Below are 15,368 nucleotides of genomic sequence, written 5' to 3' on the forward strand. Positions count from 1 at the left end.
GAAGCTCACCCTGGTTAGGCCTCCATCTAAGTCTCCTTCTACTAACACGTCCAAGATGAGGTTGTCGGACGAGAGACGCTGGATATATATTTCACCTCAGAGGGAGAAGAAGCGCTCAAACCATTTGAAGCGCTCTTGGTCGAGAAGTGATTCTCGGGAATTCGTCATCGTCGGCCCGCCATAAGAAGCCGAAGAAGAGGAGGAGGCATGGATCCCACACATCTTCAGACCTTTCACCCGATAGGAAACTGGTATGTTCTCCAGGTAAGTCAGCATCAAAAACCAAATGGGAGGATTTTAACCTCCAAATGATGAAAGTGTTTCAAAAGAACTGAAGAAGGCTTCGGAACCATTGTTGCTCATAAGGCCAATAGGGAATCAGTTGACGCTGCTGCCCGCGGGCCTTTGAGCCCGGGCAAGAAAGCAGCAAAGCCTTCCTCAAGAAGTGTTGAGCATCTCAAAGGTTTGAGGCGCATCAAAGCCTAACCCTCTACTCCCTCGAGGCACTTTGATGGTCTCGGCATCAAGGACTTGACGCAAAGTTGGATCTATCGAAGAGTTTCAAACCCCTATACAAGAAGAACTAAGTCCATGAGCTCCATTTTTGAGGAGGATGAATATACTCCTCCTTTTGGCTTGGAGTTTGGAACTCCAAATGTGCCTGAGGGGTTGATATCTGAGAAGACCAGGTTACAGAACCTTGTAGACTTGTTGAAGGATGTAGTGGGCTAGATGCCTCACCTGAGGTTGATTTTGCCACCCCAGATCCTTCTGCACATGGTGATGGTTCGTATAGAACTGTCATGGGTAAAGTGACAGAGTACCAAGGCTTGGGAAGATCTGTTTCTGCATTTGAGCAGGAGGACCTGACTGACATCCTCAATAAATGTCCACCAAAGGATACTGTCGTACTATGCCAAACAGCCCTGAAGTGCAGAGTCCTGCAAAACTAGAAGAAACCAGACACTACTCCGGCTGACAATACAGACTTCACAAAATAATCCAGGCCTTCTGCTGTGGAGCCAGATTTCTTGTCGAGCCAGCGTTCTTGTCAAGGCATTGTACTGAAGAAAGTAGGGTGGTTCAGGCAGCCACATCTACCTACCTTACGATCCCTTTGGATAGTGACAACAAGAGGTTTGACACCCTAGGAAAAAGGATGTTCTCAGATAGTAGCATGGCTATGAAGTACATTAATGCCTTGTGTGCCTTAGCTTAATAGACATTTACTTTGTGGGAGGTGGCTGCAATGGCCTCAGAGCACATTCCCAAAGGTGAGGAAAGGGAAGGTTTCCTTAACATCATTGAGGATGGCAAGGATGCTATGTGCCAGTCTTTACAGTCTGGCTTGGACTCGGCTGATCGTGTCAGTCGGGCGATGGCAGCAAGTGCTGTTTGACGAAGGTGCTCCAGGCAAGACTTCTTGATATGCCATTTGGTGGCTCCCAACTAATTGGCTCCAAGGCCGATGAGAGCTTAGGGAAGGTACAGTCCTCAAAGGCAGCAGCAAAATCGCTGGGTGAAATGATTCATCAACCGCCACAGGCACACACAACCTCTTGAAATTGGAAGAATGGCAAAGCATTACTTCTGATGCTTGAGCACTGCAAACAGTAACCCGAGGTTACTGCCTCCCATTCATAAAAAGTCCTCCGGATTGTCCATCGAGCAGTCAATCCCTTTGGGATCCAGATCGGCTCGGTACCTGTAGCAGAAAGGAACCAGGGATGGTACCCCTCATACTTTCTAATTCCCAAAAAGGACAGGGGACTGCATCCCATTTTGGACTTGAGATGCTTGAACAAGTTTCTTAGGAAGGACAAGTTCAAGATAGTAAAAATCACAGATCCTCAAAGTCTCTCAGTTCCACGATTGGATGGTGTCACTTGATGTTTAAGATGCTTACTTTCATGTGCCCATACATCACAAGCACAGGAAGTACCCGAGGTTCGCCATTGGCAGTTCTCACTTTGTTTCAAGTACTCCCTTTTGGGCTGATCACCTCCCCGAGGGTCTTCACCAAGTTGATGGCGGTGGTGGCAGCAGATCTAAGGCAGTGAGTTATTCACATCTACCCCTACCTGGATGATTGTCTGATCAGGGCTCGTGTCGCACATGACACCTTCTCAAAAGCTTCAATTTATTGGAGCAGTCCTGGACATGTCCTTGGGAGACACGGGGGGGGTAGGGGGATTTGCACCTCCCCCCGAGGTAAGAGCTCAACACATTTGGTCTAATTTCAGAGTGCTCAACGTCTTCCTGAGGTTTCTCTGTCTCATGGCATCCTGCATTTTTTCAGTGCCTGAGGCCCGTCTGAGAATGAGATCCCTCCAGTGGTCCCTCAGATCCCAATGGTGGCAGTTCTCTGGCAGAATGACGGATCTTCTCCAGATTCTGAGCGAGGTCATGCAGAATCTCCTGTGGTGGGCTTGCATGGAGAATGAGATGAAGGGAGAACCTTTTGACAACCAATCCAGCTTGGACTCCCATGGGAGGTGTATTACTGGCAGGTGTATATCATTTACCAGAGCTCACTCCCAAATGTTGACTGCCAGAGTGCAGAGGGGAGGAGACCTGATACACCCTGCTTGTTGATGTAATACATGCTGGTGGAGCTGTCTGGATGCAAATCGCCTTGCCGCTGATCAGCGAGAGGAATGCTTCGAGAGCAAGCCAGCTGGCCATCAACTGGAGCCAGTTGATGTGGGCCATCTGCTTCTGAAGGGACCATACCCTGTGGACACTGTGGCTGCCTAAGGTAGCTCCCCAGCCCTCTAGGGATGAGTCTGTGGTGATGGTGACCTAAGGTGCTGGTTGACGGAAGGGCCTGCCTATCCGCAGGTTGTCTGTGCTCCACCAGACTAGGTCCTGGTGGAGATGATGTAGGATGCTGACAAGCACTGCCTGGGAACCCTTCTCCTGACTCCAGGAGGCTGGGAAGTGCAACTGCAATCGCCTCATTTTTAGCCTCATATGCAGCACTGTGAGGAGACATGATGTCCAAGAGGTGTTGGTACCACCATGCAGAGGTCACTGCTCTGCTGAGAAAATGCCTGTGGCCCTCTTGATGGCTGTGATTTTGTCAGCTGAGGGGAAAATGCTCTAGGAGATTGTATTCCAGATAAGGCCCAGGAAGGTTAGACTCTGCTTGGGCTCCAACTGTGACTTCTTGAGATTGATGGAAAATCCCAGCTCGTGTAGTGTATTCATGAGGGCAGAGGCAGTGTGCTGGACTGCCTCCAGAGACCTTGCCCTGACAAGCCAGTCGTCTACGTATGGGTAGATGTGGTGACCTCTAGCCCTAAGCAGGGCTGCCACCGCATTCCTCAGCCTTGTAAAGACCCTGGGGGCCGAATTGAGGCCAAAGGGTAGAATCTTGTATTGGAAATGAAAACCCATGATCCTGAATCTCAGAAAGGACCAATGGGGTTGCCAGATCGGGACATGTAGGTAGGCATCCTTCAGATCCAGGGAGCACATCCATTCTCCCGCACATAATGTCTCCGCTATAAACGCTGGGGTAACCATCTTGAACTTTTGAAGAGGAAGGGAAAGGTTTAAGGAGGAAAGGTCCAACCCAACTCTCAGGCCAGCCTAGTTCTTTTTGTGTATGGCGAAAATCCATGAATAGAAGCCCAGACCGCGCTGAGAGGCTGGGTCTTCCCCCACCGCCTGACTCTGTACGTGCAAGCGAATTTCCACCCAGAGTTGCTGGCCCCATCTAGTATAGGGAGCCGGAAGTCTGTGGATACTACGGAGAGGATCCATGGGTCTGTGAACCTTATCCGCCAGCAGTGAGTGTGAAAGGCAAGCCTGCCCCTCGCCGGAGACTCGTGAATCTGGATGGCTGTGTCATGCTTTCTTTCCCTCTGACGCTGGGGTGGAGGAGGGGGACTGGAAAAAACCCCTGTGAGCCGCCTTGTGCTGCTTGCGCCTGTGCTGGCTCGGGGATCTGTTCGGTTGTCTGGACCGTCTCTCCTGGAAACTCCTGAAACCTCCAAAGGACAGACCCTTGTCTGAGCGCTGGTGTGCTTGGCTTTATGTCTTGGGGGTAGACTTGGTGAGGATCGATAAGGACTTAGCAGTCTGTGAACTATTCTTCTTATCATGTTCCTCGTCTGTAGTGGAATGGAACAGATCATCCCCCTCGAAAGGAAGGTCTGGAATACGCTCCCAGACATCAGGGTTGAACTTCATCACCCTTAGCCAAGCCGTCCTTCTCATGTCGGTAGCTATACATATTGGCCGCCCTGCGGTACCAATGTGCGCCACCATGAACTCCATTATGTCCTGTGGCACTGTTTTGGCTTCAGCGAGCCCACCTTTGAATTGAGCCTGGCTATGTACTGGGAGCTCAGGTAGGAAATCCGCGATCTCTTGCCAGAGCCTCTGGTTCACTGCTGTCAGCATGGCATCCACATTGGACTGGCGCAGATGGAGAGTAGTGTTGGAATAGATTTTCTTTCCAAACGCCTCCTGGATCTTCTCCTCCTTGCCCAGGAGTGCAGAGGCTGAAGTAGCCAAGGACGAATGAGGCTTAGAGTAGAGTGAGGCCGCTGCCATGACAGAGGAGTGTGGCTGGGGGTGTGCCGACAGTAAGGGGGTGGGGGGGTCCCTTCCATTTGCATAAACTTAGCATAGAGACGCCTGTTGGTAGGCTGTGCAGAGTGTGGCTTGGGCCATCCTTTTTTGGCCAGCGCCACCACGTCCTTCTGCATTGGTATTCCTGTTCTAGCTGTGGGGTGTAGAGTGAGAACTTCTGCAAATTGCCTCTGGTTGTTCCACCTGTGGGATCCCCAAATACTCAGCCAGGCCTGTCAGTCGTTCATGAAAGGCTTTGGCAGATGATGGTGTCTGGGTCCTCCTCCTCCTTATCTGTGTCCACCAATGTGTCTTGCTGGTCCAGTGCAGGTAGAGGAGTGCTAGGAGCAGGGAGCTGTGGGCATACTGATGGGCGCCAATTGCTGCTGCGGCAGCAGTTACAGGGCAGCTGTGACTGGCACCCAGGGTTGATGGGACTGGCGTGGGCAGCTGGGGCTGCGTTGGAACCGGAGGAGCTGGACCCAAGGGAGGCATGGCCGTGGGTGCTAGCGGCTGTACGGGAGAGAGTATGTCCCTGATCACATCCCTAAGGATGGTGTCCATCTGTGAGGACCTCATGAGAGTAAAGAACCGCTCAAATAACCTGTCTTTACAGGCCGGTGGAGTTCTTGATGGAACCAGCATAGGCGCAGGGCCTTGAGATTTCTGAGACCTAGGTGCACCCTGTCTGGCTGTATGGGGAGAGGTGTATCTGCCCTGCAAACCTGATGGGTATGCCGTTAGCCAGGCATGGACCAGTCACACCAGGAAACTCGTTCCCCTACATGGTCCCCGAAGGGGGATGGTGTCGGGCGAGCCGCAATTTTGTTCGGCTGCATGCCACGACACACGTGGCGCTTGCCACACTGGGCCCAGCTTCCTCCAGTACGCAGAGCGGTGGAGGTTGAGGCCTAATTGTAGGCAGAGTACCCTCGGCTGTGGCGCTGGTAGTGCTGTGTACAGGTGCCCCCTCGGACATCAGTCCGGTAATAGGGCGTAGCCCCTCGGGTTGAGACCCAATATTAGAACCTTTGCGGTCCCTCAGCAGAGTCACCGGTAGGATCTCGTGACCCCCTCGGCCTGGTGGTCGGTAGCTGGAGCAGATTCAGTCTGTATGCTGGTACTAGGACCTGTTAGGTCCCTCCCGCTCGTGCGCTTCCTGGGGAAGGAGTCTCCTTTGCGGGGTGTGGAGGAGAACAGTGCACCTACCTTGGGCCTGGTCTTCTGCTTAACAAACGCCCTTAGGTCCCCTTGAGGCGACTTCCTGAAGAGCTCCCTCGACCTGGCTAATATGGTCTTGAGGGCGCGTACTGTGTCAGCGCATTGTGTGTGGTACAGCCTTCCCAGCTGTGGTCAGGGCCAAGGTGGCAGAGGGTGTGGGGGGGGGGGGGGGGGGTCGGCAGTTGGGAAGGGACCCTCGCAGGCTGGACACCTGCAGAAGCCCACCGTTGTTGACATGCGCTGGGGAGGAGCGTGGCGCCAGAGGAAAGAGTGGTACCTGATTAAAAGAGGGGCCTAACCCAGGAGCACTGGTGAAAGCGGTCTGTTCCCGTCAACATGGAAAAGAGGACTGGGGTGTGGCGTCAGTGGGCGGAGCCAGGGGAGCACATGCTCCCAAGCCCATGTCCAGCATGCATCTAAATTTAAACGTGAAGATCATCTTTCTGGTGAAAAAGGTTTTGTCTCCCCTCCCTAGCGAGGGACGCCCATACAGTATGGAGGAAATGGGACAGGACTCACTGATTGCCCCCAACAAAGCAGACATAAGTGTGGGGTTGCAGTTGGTACTCTTGTTCAGTGGCGAATTGCCGGCACTGGACTGTCCTTGTGGGCAGGACCAGACTGATATGCAAGTGGATATTTCTCTTCTGTGAAAGGTATAGTGAGCGAAAACCTCCTTTATGGGGCCCATCCAGGAGAGCAGGTTTTTCAGCAATGTTAGTTTTCGGTAGAGGGGATCCCAGTTTTGGAGCCTCTCCACAAGTACTTGCCTAGTTGGCGGTCGAGAAAGAATTGAACAAAAATCCAAGAAAGCATGCACCACATGAAACGTAGATCAAATTATTAATATATAGTTTGTTCTTAAATATTCATTAATTATTAAGGAACTCAACCAGTATCCTTGTTTTGCCCAACAAGGATTAAACACAAGCAACCTAAACGTCAGGGACATCTTGAGGGTAGTGGCGAATGCTTGTGACAAACATCACTGCAATTTGCATCTGATTTATGTTATTGGGCATTTGTATAGCGCCTTTTACCATTGGTATGATTCCAAAGCGCTGGGGGTTGAATGCCCTCAGTCCAGGTCAGTGGAAAGAGTAATGTAGTAAAACGTGCTTGGGTGCACTAGGTATGTGTGCAGCCAGTGTGGAATAAGCGGTGTGTAGCTGCATGCTGGTGCTAGCTGTGGTGCAGTGGTTACGTGTGCAGCAAGACCAATGGACTTGGGTATATGCATTCTGGCGGCGCTCGAGTTTGTGAATGAGACTACGGTGTGCAGCTAGGCCGAATCAATCGAGGGGTGACGCTACAGTTTGTTAGTGCAGAGGAAAGAGTTAGCATAATGGTGTGATTGAGTGTCTGTGTGCTCTCCAGGGGACCTTGTTCCTGTTGAGCTTGCAGTGCCTGCCGAGGAGGTGCCATCTCCTTTGGGTTCAGGCTGTTAGGCTAAGGTCCTTGCTGTGTCTTGTTTGGTCAAATTGCATTGGCAAAGACTGATGGGTGGCGACAGGCAGATCTGTTGCAAATTCCTGTCATTACTGTATAGGTCCTAGAGACGTCCTAAGTCGATAATTCTGCTAAATGGATTCCCTGATAGGTAGTTCTACTAAAATATTCCCAGATAGGTAGGATTAGCAATGAATACGTGCTAGAACCGTCCTTGGTATATAGTTCTGCTCAGGGACTAACAGATGGGTAAGATTAGCAAGCAAGGGCCTTTCCTGGACTGATAGCGTAGTGCATATGTGAAGAGCAATGATCAAGTTAATAAGTGCTATTAGTTCTTGGGTTGGTAGTTCCGCTATATAGATTCCCGGTAGGTAGTTCTGCTAAATACATTCACTGATCGGTGCAATTAGCAAATAAGTGCTAGACGCCCCCCCCAGTATCTAGTTCTGCTCTAGGATTTCCAGTTGAGGAGCAGGCATGTTCATTCTTGGACTGATAGCATAGTGCATAATTGCATGGCCTTGAGTGCTATTAGTGATTGGGTTACGAGTCTCGCACAATTGGTCCAGATTATTGGAGATCGATATCTCTAGGCCTCACAGCGTAGAGTAATCTTGCGAATGAAGATAATGAAGCAACTCCATGGGTGCTACTACGATTCATGTTAAAATTATGGGCCAAAGGTTCTGGGTAATGGGAGCAGATACTGTCTGGCCTGAGAGTCTATGAAAGAGTCCGTATTGAGCTGGATAGCACACCTTGTGTTGGTCATGGCAGTAAATCAAGTGTTCACGGCATTCCCTTATGAGTTTTCAGGCGAAGAGCCAGGTTTTGAGTACCTTCCGGAAAACCATGTAGTCTTTGCTGTGTCTAAGGCAGAGCGGCAGTGAGTTTTGCAGAGTTGGTGCCAGGTTTGAGTAGGAGGACCCTCCGATCCTGGCTGAATTGGAGGTGGGACCATGAGGAGGAGGGCAGTGCTTGACCTTAGGGTGCGCGATGGGTTATAAGGTGCAATCTTTTCTTGCAGGAATTTGGGGCCTGCTTTGTGAACCGCTCGGTGGGTAATGCATAGGAATCTGAAGGTGGCCCTGCATCCAATTGGGAGACAGTGTAGGGTCCGGAGAGCAGGTGAGATGCAGTACCTTCATCCCAATGTAAGAAGCAGCCTGGTTGGTTTTGTACTCTTTGGAATTTATTTAGCCGGTAGGCCAGTGCACGCAGGTAGAGGGAGTAGCATAGTCAATTCTGGACATGACAATGGACATAATTACAGCCAGTCTGTTGGGGCAGGTGAGGTAAGGGAAGATACACTTACTAAGGTGGAAATGAAAGGATTTTGGATGCATTGTTGATGTGGTGAGACAGAGTTAGGTCTGAGTCCGTTGTGCAGCTGAGATATTTGACAGTGGTATTGGGTTGGGGGAGGCCGAATGGTGGCAAGGGAGTGGGTTGGGGAAATAGAGCAGTTTTGCCGCATACATGATCTCCGTTTTACCTGGGTTCAGAAGGAGATGGTCAGTTAATCAACCAGCGGTCAATGTCTGTGAAACATGCTGCTGAGTCAGGGCAAGGATAGGTGGTCGATTTAGGAATTCCCATGATGATTTGGGAGTCATCTGCATAGTTATATCAGGTGCGGTTGTGTGAGCAGATGATCTGGGTGGTGCGGGGGGGTCATGTAAATGTTGAAGAGAAGGGGAGAGAGCCAAGCGCCTTGGGGTACTCCAGTTTTTACTGGGTGTGCAGAGGAGAGAAAAGAGGGCAGATGGGTGATTTGCTGTCTATTATTGAGAAATGAGGCGATCCAGGTGAGAGCTGAATCCCGTAATCCTAATGTGTGCAATCTGTCAAGGAGGATCATATGGTTAATTGTGTCAAATGCTGCTGACGGGTCAAGAAGAATAAATGCTGCGCATCCTTCCGAGTCTGTTGTGACTTTGAGATCATCCCAGATAGATCAGCATGGTTTCTGTTCTGTGGTGCGGACGGAAACCTGATTGTGCGGGGTCTAGGAGACCAGATGCCAGAGGTAAGGGAGTCGTTAAAAATGGACCTCGCGAGTTCTCCTGCACCGGTTTCTTTGAGGAGGGAGGTGGGAAAAAGGGTGAGCCGGCTGATGGATAGTAGTTGCTCAAAGATAGGCTGAAAGAGCAGAAAGAAGGGTTCTCAGGTGGATGAGGAGGAGGGGGGGGGGGGTTTGGGTTGGGGATGGTTCTGGTAAAGCAGGTGGACAGGATGGAGAGTTTGGTGTCGAGGGTGGTCGTCCTGTGTACGGCTGTTTCAGGGCAGATTCAGGAATTCTGTGATGATCCTGTGGAGCTCTTTGCTGCCGCTACAACAGCTCAGGGTCATTCTATTATAATAAATGTTTGGCCTTTTGGATCTCTGATTGGTAATTTCTGTGGTGGTGGGCGAGTACTGATTTGCTTTGCAGGGTTCTGGAAGCTCGCCATTTGCGCTCAAGGGGGCGGTTATGGGTTTTCTAGAGTCTTCAGGTTGGGGGTGAACCATTTGGGGGTAGACTAATGAGGGAGTCGTTCATCCAGGAGTTTAAGAGCGCTCTAGGTAAGGGTCTAGCTGTGGTTGGGACAGAGGGGAGGGTGCTTAACAGCGCATCGGCCTGGTCCGGTAGTACCTTAACCTTGTTCCAGCACTTGAACTGAGATGTAACTAATTATCCTTGTAAATGGCATTGGTAATGAAGAATAAGATTTGGTATCCAACAACAACAAAAAAAAAAAATCTTTAAGCTTCCCAAGAGGAAAAACTAAATCCAATGCCTGTCAGATCAAACATACTTCATCAGGTACGTGTAAGTCCATGGGTGTGTCACATTTAACCATTTGTGCACAGCTTTATCTAGAGCTCTGGTAGTAGTGTGCAGTATAAGCCAACACTCTTTGCTAGATCACTAAGCCACAAAGGAAAAGTTCCTAATGTTACAGGTTAAGGTCATCGTTCTTCATGCCAATCACACAAGAAAAATAATTTCTTACATGATTGGCAGAAAGAACGACGACCTGAAGGCATAATATACTAACATTAGCAACTTTACCATTGAGGTTTAGTGATCTAGCAAAGAGCGTTTGGCTCATATACAAGGAGAATTAGTTGGCCTAATGTAATTTGCATTGACATTTATCATATGAATTCCCCAGCATAGCCCCCCCCACCCCGCCCGAGGGGTTCCTGTGGTTTAGGTAGCCAATTAAAACAAGCACACGCCTACCCATTCCTATGAACAAAACAAGCTACATTCAAGACTCCATGGCACGATTATAAAAATAAAAAACCCTAACCTACTCAACCTTTCTTCTTCCCACCTATGCAGAGAACTATGCAATACCACTACCTCCTAGAAACAGATACACCCTACATCTCTCAGATCTCCAACTATCCCAGAACACACATACTAGCAGCGACTTAACACTGGCTGCTCCCCTCTGTATACAGTGCCCATTAGGTGGTGGGCAAAACCAACAAAATTCACTCTGCAGAGAAATTGGCAAATAATTCACCAATTCCACCCATGGAGAGAAATTGGCTAATTTGGGCATTTTCTTGCCTGCATTTCTATCCAATTAAGGGCCTTTGAAAGGTTCTGTGCCCCAACTGGCCTGACACTTTGGGCACAAACTGAAAGTGGATACAAACCAAAATTTGCACACAAGTGTAAAATTCTGAAAAATTTAAAATCAGTCCACGAACACCTCAAAATTGGGAACGAATCTGCGGGCTGTAATTTCACTCAAGCAACACCGATGCTACTTGTTCTGTATCCCATCAACACTTCCAGTTGCACACCTGTCTTTCCTCCCACTACCCTTCAACGCACTTCGGAGGAGGTGGAGACATGCACCAAGATGCTGCCAAAATGGCAGCAATTTCACTATGTAAGACCAGTTTACATTACATATTTAAAGTGGCTCATCAGAAATTGGTAACCAGTCGATCTTTATACATCATTTTCGGTTTAATGCCGGCAATCCAATGATGGTGAGCAGAGAAGACGGTCTAATGGAAGCGCATGGTGCTCTGAGGCCAGGTTACACCCTGCTGCAGATGAGTGCGCGCAGAGGCTGATAGCCCCACTCGCAGTGACCCGGAAAAGGGAAGATGCCAGGGCAGTAAGTTAAGCATTTATGGTGTGAGGGGGGGCAGGGCGGAGGATTAGAGGGGGTAAAACCCCACCCTGAGTACAAGTAAACCTCTCCAATGCAGGAGGTGGGGCAAGGGCGTTCTGGGGATAAAACACCCCCAAAATATCAATTTCCTGCCCATTGAAGGCCACACCGAATCAGCCTAATAAAAGCCTTTTTGATATAGATCCTTATATACACACACACATGATAATGTGGACATTAACGTAAACGTACCCGTGCCTGCCGGTCCACACCCCGTGTCAGTGGTAAAGGAGCCCTGCTCTAGAAATATTATTGCAGGCCGACATTCTTTTTGCCCTGGGGATAATGACTCAGAACCGGGAACCCACAGTTGTTAAAAGGACAGTGCAAGTGTACATTGAAATGTTTCTGTATATCATCAACAGCGTCTTTATATTCTTCACGTTGATCAAACTGAGCTAATGTGCTCACTTTACATAAATATAACATGTTTTTAAACATAACTCTTTCTTTTCTTCCCATTCAGGTAAACCATGTTCGTACTAGAGACTTTGACTGCTGTCTGGTAGTGCCCTTAATAGCAGAGTCGGGGAACAAACTTGAGTTGGTAATCAGTAGAAACCCACTGGCTTCGCAGAAGATGATTTCTGATCAACAGAGTTTACAAGCAGGGGAATGGATAGACCAAAATAATGCCTTCCACCAACAAACGGGACGAATAGCCAACACAGAGACAAGAGACCCCACCAACACGTTATAGCAAAAGGGATTTGCTGGGCCGGACTTGGGGGAACACCTGGTGCTAAATACTAGCCATACACTTGGCTTGCATAGTTTAAGACACAGCTGAAGAATACTATTTGGCATAAAAGGTAACCACAAGGGTCTCTGAACATTTTCTACAAAGGCTTGTGGTTTGCCACCATGAATACTTGCCATTCTGGACAGAGTGAAGAAAAACTATATTCCGGTGGCAGCAATTCCTTATTGAGAAAGAAGTTAAATGATTTAAGATTGAACCTCCCTTCCATAAAACAATATTTAAAAAAGCATTGAATTTTGCATCGGGATTCATGCCGTGTCAGAATCACTAGCGCTTAGCCGCATACTTCCATTGGTTTGGTTACTTCGGCAAAAGTGAATCATGGAACACCATACCCAAGCTTTCTTTTGTGAGTTTGACACTTGTGTTAGTGAAGTGCTTGTAACTCGTTGGGTGTATTGGCTGTGCGGCCTGTGTGATAACTGTACATAGGTGCAAGTGAGGACACTCTTCATGTGCACAGAAGAAAATGATATCACAATATGTAGAGTCTCATCAAAACGTTCTCCCTATGCAATGGAGCGCGAGGCAAGAAAAGTCATGAAAAATGGCGTCGACACCACTGGAAAAATGAGGATGTGTGAACAGTTCAACTGGACAGAGCTACATGTCTTATTTCACTAAGAATTTAGACCTTTGTTTAATGGACTTTTACAAAAACTATTTTTTTAATGTCATTGTAGCAAAAGGAGGGCTAAAAGAATATACCAGAGTTTCCAATGCCGCACCATGATCAACAAAAAAACCCATGCAAAACTGTGTCCGAGTTTAAATCTGTTTGGCATTAAAAAAACATTCCTCCAAAAGGATGCGTTATCTGTGAGCAACATTTTAATTTGTGCTACAGCATCAATGCTGAATTTCTTGTTTTTAGCTATTACAATTGTACCTATCTTTTACAAGTGCATTGGCCAATCCTAACCCATTTTAAAAGCAATAAAAACTGCTACTCTTTTTCTGCCCCCTACTCCTCCCCTCCCACCCCCGGCTCACCGGCGGTTCCCCTTTGATTTCTTCTAACATCCCAACTATTTAGTTGTTTTGTGATTATAAAGATAATTAACTGAGATCACACATCTGTAACCGTGGCCTTTTGAAACAGTTACATTTTTGTAACCAATTTTATGTTAAAGTTTCTATTGAAACTTCAGAAAACCTCCCCCCTGAAAACTGTCAAATTAGTTTCTTTGCCTCGATGGAAACCTACTCATTTCTTCCTATTTCAGCAATGCCGGGGGAAACAAAAAGTTTGAGATCCACATCATGTAGGATAATTCCTTTTCATCAAGACAGTCTCTTAAGATATGTATTTTTGTTTGTAACAAACAAGTATTAAACTGTAAAGTATTTTTGTACAAATTTAATTCTTAAATGGCATGACATTTCTCATCTATGTATGGTTTTGAGAAATCAACTTATTGCAATTTGTATGAAAATGATTCACCAATCAATTGGAATAAACAGTGATTTGAAACAAGTAATTTAAAAGATGTCATAATGTTGATAACTATAAACATGCAGTTCTTGCAGGAATTGCAGATTTGGTTAATTCTGAAGCGAGAAAAGTGTTGTCTCCAACACAAAAACACTTCATAGCAAAGCATATAAACAGTGTTTAAGTTCCACTGAACGTACAAATTAAACAGTAAGTACACATGTTTCACACATATAACAGCAACACACAATATGTAGGCGGGCAGTATAAAAATAGAAATGGCACATTCATAATTTAGTTCAAATGTGTGTGAATGATTAAAATGATTTGCAGTTTCCATGGTGACTAATAAAACATTTTCAATAAACTATCGTTTTAGCACATTAAGGCATAAGGATTATCCAGCACAACAACATTCTGCATTACTTATCAACTGTATAGGCAGGGTGATTTAAAATGTTAAAGCTCTCCTGATGTTTTGAAAAACATACACCATAATTAGGGTAATTTGCCAACGTAGATCCCAGGCGCAACTTCCATATAACTATGGATTGCATGAACAATATTTGTCAAGTCCAACCTGTTTTCCAAAGGGCAAAAGTGATATTAAAAAAAATAACATTCAAGCTAAACACATTAAACTGGGATACCAAGAAGCCACTGTCCGGTGTCCAATCTCAAGTCCCAGCAGCAGTAACGGCGATGCACAACAAGCAGGAGTAACACTTGGGTCTTCATAATGTACAGCTTCATTGGTCCGATAAAAGGATTTCTCAGCTCCTCTACCATTTAAAGCTTAAATAAATCTTACATTGACTAGCGTTTGAAAAAAAGTTGTTTTTGACAAGTAGTGGTCAGGGATAATTCTCGGAGCCTGGTACACCCAAGTGGAGAATCATCCATAGTTGCCTATTAAAAAAGAGAAAATGTATTAGATGTAGCCTAGATATAAATAGTACACATCACATGAGGACCAGCAGTTGTATTACTAAGTACTAACACATGCAAATGGAGGACTTGACTCGAACGTATGCCTTCATGGTGTGCACTTGATTGTGTGGGTCAGGATGAATATCTAATTACAAGAAACTGGATTATAAATGTAATGGGGGGCAGTACTCCATCATGTCATACTATCTGTAAAGTGACAACAGATGAACACCTAGATCTAGAACCTTTCCATTATCCTTTGACCAGTGTTTCAGACAAGATTCTGAGGTGGGAGTATTTTACTCCCTATTTTTATACTTTGAGAGTAAATGTGATTTCAAGGGAGTAAACATTTTTTTTCCTCACAAAAGAGTAAAACATATTTGACTTCCAGCCGAAGCATAGAAACAATTAAAACTGTAAGGAAATCATTAAGTGGCAGCAGTCCACATGATAGAAAAGCAGGTTTCCCTCACAATTAACAGATAAAACACAGTGTGCAGTAGAACAAACACCATCTCCCAAAGGACACAGAACACTAACAATGTGAGCTTCCCCTGCTTGCAAAGAAAAGGTACAATAGAAGCATACGTCATTTAAGGCTTCACTCACACAGAACAGGTCACTGTGAATAGGGGCCATGCAGACTTCCCTCACACAAACAAATGATGAATCAGGGCAAGAGCAATAAAAACATTCACCATGTAGAACCGGTGGAGAGGATGAGTGCAAGGTAGACGCTCCCCCTCACATAGAACAGTTGAAACATTGGAGGGGAGTGTGCACTCCGGAAGCCTTATAT

General features: G+C 47.0%; 2 protein-coding genes across 18 annotated transcripts in view; one reads left to right on the top strand and one right to left on the bottom strand.

The window, feature by feature from the left end:
• Positions 1-13,678, top strand: part of GRIP1 (glutamate receptor interacting protein 1) — a 1,760,673-nt gene extending 1,746,995 nt beyond the window's left edge. For all 17 annotated transcript variants that reach the window (XM_069629739.1, XM_069629748.1, XM_069629732.1 and 14 more), the window contains one exon: positions 11,905-13,678. In XM_069629739.1, the coding sequence (XP_069485840.1) occupies positions 11,905-12,138 (234 nt within the window). In that variant the 3' untranslated portion in view covers positions 12,139-13,678. The remainder of the gene's footprint in view (positions 1-11,904) is intronic.
• HELB (DNA helicase B) overlaps positions 13,547-15,368 on the bottom strand; it is a 785,178-nt gene continuing 783,356 nt past the window's right edge. Inside the window, exon 13 of the mRNA XM_069629731.1 lies at positions 13,547-14,545. Coding sequence (XP_069485832.1) covers positions 14,453-14,545 — 93 coding nt within the window. The 3' untranslated portion in view covers positions 13,547-14,452. The remainder of the gene's footprint in view (positions 14,546-15,368) is intronic.

This window comes from Ambystoma mexicanum, chromosome 12, assembly GCF_040938575.1.
Source record: "Ambystoma mexicanum isolate Mex_15411 chromosome 12, UKY_AmexF1_1, whole genome shotgun sequence".
Lineage (NCBI taxonomy): Eukaryota > Metazoa > Chordata > Amphibia > Caudata > Ambystomatidae > Ambystoma > Ambystoma mexicanum.